The 9,900-nt window shown below is 46.8% G+C and overlaps 1 protein-coding gene across 1 annotated transcript; it reads right to left on the bottom strand.

Annotated features, from left to right (window-relative positions):
- Nucleotides 1-903: 903 nt before the first annotated feature.
- On the bottom strand, nucleotides 904-8,246 carry LOC147248109 (adapter molecule crk-like). Its single transcript, XM_086179191.1, has 3 exons — nucleotides 7,702-8,246; nucleotides 5,089-5,690; nucleotides 904-3,864 (listed from the first exon to the last, which is right to left on the bottom strand). Exons 1-3 carry the CDS (start codon nucleotides 7,919-7,921, stop codon nucleotides 3,730-3,732), a joined length of 957 nt encoding a protein of 318 aa, XP_086035317.1. The 5' UTR covers nucleotides 7,922-8,246; the 3' UTR covers nucleotides 904-3,729.
- Between the last annotated feature and the right edge of the window lie 1,654 nt (nucleotides 8,247-9,900).

Genomic DNA, 9,900 nt, shown 5'->3' on the forward strand with positions numbered 1-9,900 from the left:
TCCGCGTTTTGGATTCAGCCTCATCTTCTTCGTCGCTTGACCACTCAACTTTATTAAAGACACTGTGCTGCTGTCGTGTGTTGTGTGTCATCTTCTCACCGTACATTCTTTATTACAAACACCAGCTTAAGTGTGTGAAGCCAAGTGGAGCAAGAAGGATTTCCGAGAGGAGGAAGTGATCGCTGCGATGGAAGCCGTGTCTGAATGTTGTGATCCACCAAAAAGAAAAACAACTTCAGCGAGCAGAGGCTCAGGGCTGAGCGTCCAGCGCGGGTCGCGGGGAGCCGCGGGGCGCGCTGCCCTCACGGCTCCGCCACCGACCCTCAGAAACACGACAAGCTTGAGCTGGGCACGCGCTGAAGCTGCTCCTCCGCTCAACTTTCCACTGAATTGTGTTTCAGAACCCCTGGAGGACGCCTCCAGACGCCGGCATGAGCGTCCCGGTCGTCCGGCAGGAAGCGAGCTTCCCCGCGGTGCCTCCTCCAGCCAGCGGGACGTTCACCCTGGACCCTGATGTTTCAGATCCCCGTCAAACTCCGGCTTCTCAGCCCGCCACCGCCAATTTTCAAACTCTCGTGGGTGTGGAAGGGCAAAGTCAAGCATTGAACCAAAGAGCTGTAGATGCAGAGACGAAGGACCCGGATGTTCCCAAGGCGAACTCGTTTCCAGGATTCGAGCCTCTGCTGGTCTGCAGGAGGAGCCAGCGGGTCCACAAGGGTCCCAACCCCTGATGTGACCTCTGGGTACATCATTTAAGAAGTAGAAATACACTTTAGTTATTTAGAGAGAAAGAATTATTCCTACTTTTCTGAAACGTTTTTTGGCGAATCGTCATTTTCCTGTGAATTTTTCCCCAGTAATCAAAGAATAGGCAACAAGAACAAAGAGACTTATTGGCACAACTTTCAAGAAAAAATACAAATATATTACATGAACTCATATAAATTACTAATGAATTGGCAACAGAACTCATTAGCAAAAAGGAAAATACAGAAAATGGGATAAAAATATTTTAAAACACTTATTACATTTATCATTGATTTGAACTAATATGAGGGTCAGATCAATGATGCTGATCAATTCTTGCATTTCAATGCTTGAGAAGTGTGTGTGTGTGGTGGGGGGGCAGCATCAGCCATTAAGATCCCTAAATATGAGGGTCCCCTTGTGTAAGACCACTTCAAATGGGGGTCCAGAACATGAAGCACCCCCGATCCTAGAGCACTGGCATCAGGCTCAGGGCGGCGCGTCACTGGAGCCGTTGGTGTGCCATCACAGCATGTGGACAAATGAGGAAACACAGACGACACCACACAACCACAGCGACTGTCAATCACAGCATCCTGCAGGTACGAGACACCATCAGGTGAGTTAACGACCAGCTCACCAGTTGAGCAGAGAAACATGACGTCATCGGGGCGAGGGCAGGTTGTGTCGGTCTAGTGAGTGACAGCGACCCCGCAGGAAGACAAAAATACAGTTTTTCCTCAAATACTTCTTTTTTCCTCTGCTGCATTTGAAGAAATCCTCAGTGGGGTTGGCGTTCAAAAAAAGGAACATAAAATAATAACGTGTACAGTCTGACAACAATCAGATTAAAGGAGAAATGTTTACAGTATTTAGCATGTAAGGGTTGTGTGTTTGTCTACATACATACACATATATGTATACATACACACGGACTTGACGGTATACACATCTATATATATATAGAGATATCATATATATATGATATCTATCTATCTATATACATATATAGATATATCTTTATATCTCAATAGAGATATGTCTATATATATAGATAGATATATCTCTATTGAGATATAAAGATATGCCTATCTCTCTCTCTCTCTCTCTCTCTCTCTATAGATATATCTTTATATCTAGAGAGAGAGAGAGAGAGAGAGAGAGAGAGAGAGAGATAAATCGTCAAGTCTATCATTACATTTTCCACTTTTGCCACAAAAAAATACTTGGACTTGGTCTGTAGTGAGGGGTGTGAGGCCCTGGGGTCGGCGCCGGGGTCATAGGGGACGCCCCTCCAGTCAGAAGTCTTTGCTCGCTCACTCGTTAGTTCGCAGTCAAACTGGGGTTCTGAGGAGGGTTCTGGTTCTTCCCTTCTGTAAGACTGAACAGGGGTTGGATAGATGCAACAGGAGGGGCGGGGCGGGTCTGGTGCAGACCTCAATACTGGTCTGGAGGTGTGTAAACTAGGACTCTCTGATATCCGGTCGTGGACTTGGTGACACAGCTGGAGTTGTTTGATGGTGAAGAGTCATCGGCCTCTGGTGCTTGTTGGTCCTCAACCTTTGAGCTGCTTTCACATCTGGAGTTTGGTACAAAAACAAGATCTTGTTTCCTCTTGGTCTGAGTTGTTCACGTCTCATCATCGCACTGCCAGTGACCGGCTGCACCGGTCATGCAGTGCTTCATGGTGTTAATGGGTGTTGCAGAGAATTAACCCAACGGGAAGTTGGCGTCTCCGTGGTTCCTCCACCGACAGCCAATAGGATTTTTACATTAAATTCTGGATCATTGATTCAAAAACCAGCTCTGTGGTGAACAAAGGTTAACAAGAATTACACGTTGATCGATTTTAGGTTTAAATCCAAGGGTTAGAGGAAAATATGCTAACACAATGCTAGAAACGATCCAAAATGGCTGCTCGACACCCTGACAGTGCGAACACTGATTATATCCTGTTATTAGCACGCAAGTCTTCATTGTGTCACATTAATTACCGTGTGTCTTCTGTCCGTACACGTTTGCTACAACATCTGTATCTGGTCCTGAGAACGTTTTCTTACTTTGTTCTGCTTCTTCCATTGGAACGCCACCAACTTGATGTCGCTCTGAGTTCTGCGGTTAAACGAAAGCTTTTGTCGCCACTGGCTGCGGTGTTAAAGCGGGACAGAGAGCAAATGCATAGACGACCAATCTCAGGGGAAACGCCATTTGGACACGTTTGTGACACAAATGAAGAAGGAAAGATGACGAAGACGACGGACAAGTGAGCTACAGAACGACGCGAACAACCTTGCAGCAGTGTAACACACACACACACACACACACACACACACACACACACACACACACACACACACTTTGAGGTTGATCCCATTTCATCATCACTGAGGCATTAAAGAAGACGAACCAGTAAACTGCTGTGGAACCAACCACCAGGTAAACGCACCAGAACTCACTGGAATAAACCCTTCAGAGGGTGAAAAGAGCCCCAGAAGAATGTCTCAACTCTATAGCTTTGCAATGACCACGGTACACAGAGGAGTTAACTGCTGTGGCATCACTGACGTATTCATTTCAGCGAGGCGAACCTCTGCATCCTGTCATGGAGCTACGCTAGCTGGTCTTCTCACGAGCCTTGAAAATGTCAAATCAATAAATATTCAACCAGTAATTCTGTTCCGTCCTCCAGAACTCATAACAGTTTTTGTTGCAGGTTTTAGAGAACCGTGACATGGCTGTGAGTAATGCCGACTTTAATAGAAGCGAACCGATACCAGTCCGACCTCCGTGTAAACTCAGGGTTCGACTGGCGTCCATCAGGATTTTAAGATCCAACTAGTCTGGCTCCGGCAGAGTCAGGAGCGACTGAGCGGTTCAGCTCGTAGGTTCATTAAGTGTGTGCTTCATTCCGAGCGTGACAACATGGCCGAAGGAGAAGGGATGTGCGAGACACTGGCGAGGGGACAGGAGAGTGTGTGTTCCTCAGCTCTCTTCATCAGGATGGTGTTGCTCCAACAGTCGCACATGGGTGAAGGGGAAGTGCCCTCGCTTGCCCTTACACTCGCCCTCCCACTGGCCGTTGACGTTGATCTTGGTCACTTTGACCATGTCGCCCACCTGTCAACCAACACACAGCAGGAAGAGCATGAACACACAGTCAGAATCAGTTCATGCAAGTCAGTCAAAAGCGGCTCAGTCCCTGACTGACTGACCGACCCGTCGTCATTTTACTGCACTCTTAACAACGATGAATAAACACCACGTTGAGCCGGGACGAAGGAGGAAGATGTCAGACCTGATTGACGCAACCATGGGAAGTTGGGTGAAGTTTTTTAGTCCCCAAAACACTGCTGGAGGGGTCGCAGTCGTCTCATCTGAACTCATCCAGGTTCCCTGAAGTCTTGACATGCCTTGTTGTTTTGGAAACCGCCATGTTTGTAGTCCAACTGGAGCCTGGAGCCCCCAGCCATGATGCAAGTGAGACTACAAACATGGCACCTGTGCTTATAAGAAGTTGATTTGTTGAGGCTTCGGGACACTTGGATGACTTCAGATGAGTAACATGGAGTTATTTTACCAAGTTTGCTTTGTGTAACTTTTAAAACTTTCTCCGCTCACAGCACCTTCACTTGTCAGCCTCCAGCAGAGTCGGTGGACTAAAGAACTCCCCGACCCTCCGGCAGGTTGGTGGGGGGGACGGGGGTGGACGGACACTGACTAGGCTTTCAGTGTTGGGTGAACTTTGTTGTAACTCATCATTTTACAAACAGAAGGCTTCAGTTATAAAACAATATGAAATTTGTTCAATAAAATATGACTTTTGTCTTTACGGAATAACAAATAACCATGACAGCACCAAATAAATACCACTGCGTTCAACTCTGGATTCCAGAGCCAAATCTGGAGCAGACGACCTCTAAAGTTTGCTGGCAGGAGTAAATGTTTGCAGCAGCCATCGCCTCTGTTGCCTGGATAACTGCATCTGTAGACTAGTTTGAGCAAATACTGTTTGGTTATGTGTTCAGAGAACAAGCTGCCTTGTTCGCTGGACTCCAGTGGTAATGAAGTACAATGAGACGGTCCCAGTACTCCAGAGGGCCACAATGTACAGACTGTTGCCACGATACAGGCTCTGTGCTGGTCTTCTATGGAGCCGTCTCCAGTGTGTGTGTGTCTTGGTGTGCGCTGTCAGCTCACATTTGTAAAGGCACGTTGTGTGTCTGCTCACATGCATGAGTAAGCCATTAACTGTCAGGGTGAACTAGGCAGCTCAGCTGAGGCTCAAACACAAAACTGACAGATGAGCAGTGAACAGCCCTGGAGAAGATGAATGGACTCTACCTCCAGAGCCAGCGCCGTCTTGTCATAGGCGTTGGGCACCCTCTTCTGAATGGCGCGGGCATAGACCGGCCCGTTCTGTAGGTTGGGGAGCTGGGTGTTGACCACAGGCTGAGCGTACTGGCCCGGGTCCCCCAGAGGGTTGGCCTGAGGGACCCCTGTCCCATCTGTGCTGCCCACTGGGCCTCCAACAGGCCCCCCCTGTCCTGCCCCCCCTGCAGGGGCACCCACGCTGGCACCCGTGGGCGAAGCAGGCCGGTACTTCTCCACATAGGGAACAGGGATCATTCCGGCTCGGCCATCCTGGTTAGCAGCGTTCCACCACTGCTCCTCGGGCTTCTCCAACACGCGCAGGATGTCCCCCTTCCGGAAGGGAAGGTCCTCCTCATCATTGCCGGCGAAGTCAAACAAAGCCCGGACGAACTCGGGCTCCTCGAGCTGCTGGGGGACGCCAGCAGACGAGCTGATGAATCCTGCGTGCATGGCTTTACTGATGGGCTCGATGAGGGTGGTGGTGTCCAGGTAGTGGATCTTATAAAACTCCAGCAGGGCCGGCAGCGCCTCGAACTCCTGATCCCCGATACGAAACAGAGGGGGAACCAAACCTGGAGGTGGAGAGATGACTTGAGTTTGTTGGAGGTAAAAGTAAAACTGGAACAATCGACAAACAAATCAGACCCTGACAGCAGCCAACGTAGCAGCTCTGGTCTGACGGGCCGCAAAGAAGCGTTTCATTTGTCTTTCGACGTTAAGCCTCGTATTTCTTTTGTCACAGAGGTGACGGAGACGGATGATGGATGCTTGGCTCTCGTCCTTGAGACTTGGGTCGTGTTAGGTATTACATCAACCAAAACATTAAACTGTGATTTGATCCAATGACATTTGTAAGTGGACCAAACGTCACATGACCAAATCCCATTTGTCAGGTGCTTTCATGGCAGTTTCCATACCTGCTGATACGCATCCCTGGGATTCACAGCCCAAAGCTCTGAACTGGGAACTTTAAGGACATGGCGCCGCGCCACGGAGCACTTCTGCTAGGAAGATTTGTGAGGTACTTAGCCGATGTTTATCCGTCATGGTTAACTTGTATACCACGCTGACGTTTTAGGTGTGATGATGCAGACACGCGGCTGGTAAATTACGACCGCTGAACGATTGAAAGAAAGAAAAAGTCCCTCTTTATAGCGCATCAATTCTTCCGCCGCCAACGGGATTTTCCTTGTTCTTTTCCGCTTCGCAAACTTATGTCTCCCGTTTTCAAGTGGACTGCCTCTTTCTGACCGCTGCCTTCCTGGTTTTTTTTCTCAGCACATGCCATGATGGGTTGCTATGGCAACAGGGACCGGCTGCAGAGCACTACAAGTACGGACAAGAAATGAAAGAATGTCGATTGAGTTGAATCCATGAATGTCACATTAGCTTCTCCTTTCAATGTTACATTTGAATTTATAGTTGTGATTGACAGCGACTGGAGAGAGAGAACGCCTGGACGCGCCACTGAGGAACAGAAGAACAGCAGAGGGTGAAATATGCTGATAAAGAGATGTGATCATATCAGTGCCAGTCAGAACAATTGTAGTTTAACTCGTTCAAATGGAGAGAAAGAAAACGATCTGGTGCAACACATCGCTTTGTTGTCTGTTCAAAGAAAACATTATCACTGTTTCCTGGACAGTTCTTCATGCTTTCTCTGGCTAAATCGGATTATTAGGACACAGCAACGCCACTACAAATCACAAGTTCTTCTTGATGAAGGAACCACAGGCAGGCAGGAGACTGTACAAGAGCCATGTAGGAGCGCAGTGGTGGACCAGGAGCAGGGCTGAGGGAGCGCAACAGGGCTGGATCAGACATTCCTCAGACGCCAATCCGGCCAGTCATCCTCCAGCAGTGACAGCCGAGCCTGCCCAGTCCCGTTCAGCCCCCAGCACCCCGCTCACGGAGCCGCCGGACGACCGTCCCGATGCCGCACCAACGACTAAACACCGCCTAAACTTCACATAGGAAAAAATAAATGAATGATTTCGAGTAATGTGATGGAACAAATTAACTCACTGGTTAGCTAAAGGCGGGCTAGCTAGCTAAACTAGGAGTTCCACCAAATTCCGTTTAAAAAAAACTCACTTTAGCACCAACTCTGCTTTGCTTTATTCGCCTTTTCATCGCCGAATCATGTGGTTAATAACATAATTATGTCTTATATATTCGGTCATCGCCCAATGCAGAAACGCGCACTTTTATCCCTTCTCCTCCGTTCAGCTCGCCGTAGCTAGCAGCAGTGCTAACACTGCACAGTCCGCAGCGGAGGACGAGAGCCAACAAAAAGTTCGTTTTTTTCGTGAAGTAAGCGAGAAACTGTGTGTTGTGAACACGCCGATGATGAAAGTGCGAACCCAAAACACAGACAAAACTTCGACTTTTGTGATTTAGTACGTTCAATTACATATATATCGCTTATGTGATAATTTGGACAATCCACAATGGAGGTTTCGCTGGGAGACAACAGTGGGGCGTAACGCCTGGCTCGCCGCGGTCTATCTGGTAACACGTACCGTACACTGGCTACAGTGCGAGCATGTGGATCAAACCAGCTGACAAACAATTCAACGTTACCTGCTCCAGACTGCCGGTTGTTGCTGATGCTGTTGATTATGTAATGGGATACTTTGGAGTTCTCTGACACGGACAGCACGTAGTCGCCAGGGCTGGTGATGGAGTCTCTCACCAGGAAAACGCCATGCCTCTGCCCCTGTAAGAGAGAAACGGCTTCCTGGCGGCTCAGCCTCCCCCAGTACCAGCTAGCACGGTCTTCGGCATCAAAATTACCTGCCATGGCTGTAAAATCCTGCCCGAGGCTTGAGGCCTTTCCCCTTCGCCTCTCCCTACCCGCAACTCATACAAAAACTTTGTTTCAGCAACGCTGCTCCTGCATAAAACGGAGTAAAACCACGACTTTCACGATTTCCGCGGGGATTTTCAAGGTGGTTAAGTTGTCTGTGGATCCACAGCGCAACAAAAACCCGACAATGAACTGCTTGGACGTTGAATTGCCCAAATATTCCAAACTAATGTGCAACAAGAAACTCCGGGACTGAAATGGCGGATCTAGGGAAAAGTTGACCTCATCTACCGGAAGGGATGCTGGTCAATGGGAAGAGTTGAGTTCAGGCCCCTCCAAAAACATGGGAAATACGAAACACGTGTCCTCTACTACATCGCTGTCCTCTTTAATTCGTGGAGCATGTAACTGTAATCCCTTACTTTACTTTTTTTGGGAAATATTAAATTCCAAATTCAATTATTTAATTGGTATTCTTAAAAACATATCGCTTCTCGAGACTTCTTTGTTTCACATCTGTAAAAGAAACAATGTGGTAATTATGTGTGATGGACTTAAGTTTCTGTTTAAGAAAAAATATTTTGTGTGTGTGTATATATATATATATATATATATATATATATACAAAGATATATACATACATTTATGTATGTTTATATATTTTCTGTTTCTATTTACATCTCATTTTCTTTCTTGTTTTCTTGATAAAGCACTCATTTCCCATGTTTTTTGAGATAATTTTTGTTGATATTTTTAATAATATTCTGGTAAGTAATGATATTTTAATACTGAATTTTCCTGGAATTTTTCGTTAATTCCTTCCTTTTTTCTTTTTTAATGAAAGTCATTTTTATCAGAAAATCCAGAGCCGAAAACAAAACAAGAAAAACTTGACAGGCCTGCACAAAAGCACATTTTTCAATCTTCTGGTTCCATGTTTTTCATGTTCATGTAAAAACCATGGCTGCGATCAGCTTCTGCTGGGTGAGCAGGTCTGTTACTGTAACTTAGAATTCTGCATGGATGTGGGATTGTTGCATCTCATGGATCCCTGGTGGCTGAGAAACCTGCAGCTCAGAGCTTGAAGTTGAGTTGACCAACATCCAGGATAAAAGCAGCGGAGCGTCGCCTCTCTCTCTCCATCAGATTAGCCCAGTAAAGAGAGAGAGAGAGTGTGAGGTCGATGGTCTCTAATGGACATCAGACGATGGAGGACGTCGAGACCTTGGCGTGTCAGCAGAACCGCTCTCATGCTGACAACAGCAGCAGCCGTTTCAGGTGGAGGCTGGTAAATCCTAATCTCTGCAGGTTGAGATTAAGATTATTCATGTTTCTTTATCCTGAAAACAAAAACCTCAAATCTCCTGATTCAAGATCCTCTTTGACACAAACGTCCCCTCTTGTTTATTATTTTCTCTGTTACAATATGATGCATCGCTGTGTGTTTCTCAACCCCTGGGCCTGGGCCCACTTATGAGCCATCATCATTCTCTGAGCTTGAAATTCTTTCAGAAGAATATCATTCTAACATATGACGGGACATACTTGTTCAAACAACACAAAGTTTATTAAGTATAAAGATATTTAGTTCTTAGTATGACTAATACCCACCTTCAGATGGCTATCGGTTGAAGGGGCTAAATATGCTGAGCTAACCATTAACATTAGGCTGGGGTGTGGGGAGAAGAACCTCTGCATTCAACCAACACAGTGTTCACGCAATACTTGCACTACACCCATTTCACCAGCAGATGTCAGTGTGAGCTGATGGCAATGAGTGTCCACCCCTCCTGTCCTACGTGCTGCAGTCATAAAACTGCATCAGCTCATTTAAGTATGTCTTTGAACATAAAATACCTCTCCAGGTATTTGTAACTACTTCTTGCTCTTCTGTTCTTTATCGTTCTTGTGTAAAAACCACAGAAACACCAGTGAAGACAAATTCACACCTCAAGTGTTTCAACTCAGGGTTA

The sequence above is a fragment of the Aulostomus chinensis genome, chromosome 15 (genome assembly GCF_037954235.1).
Source record: "Aulostomus chinensis isolate RoL2024-O1b breed Wild chromosome 15, RoL_Achi_v1.0, whole genome shotgun sequence".
Taxonomy (NCBI): Eukaryota; Metazoa; Chordata; class Actinopteri; order Syngnathiformes; family Aulostomidae; genus Aulostomus; species Aulostomus chinensis.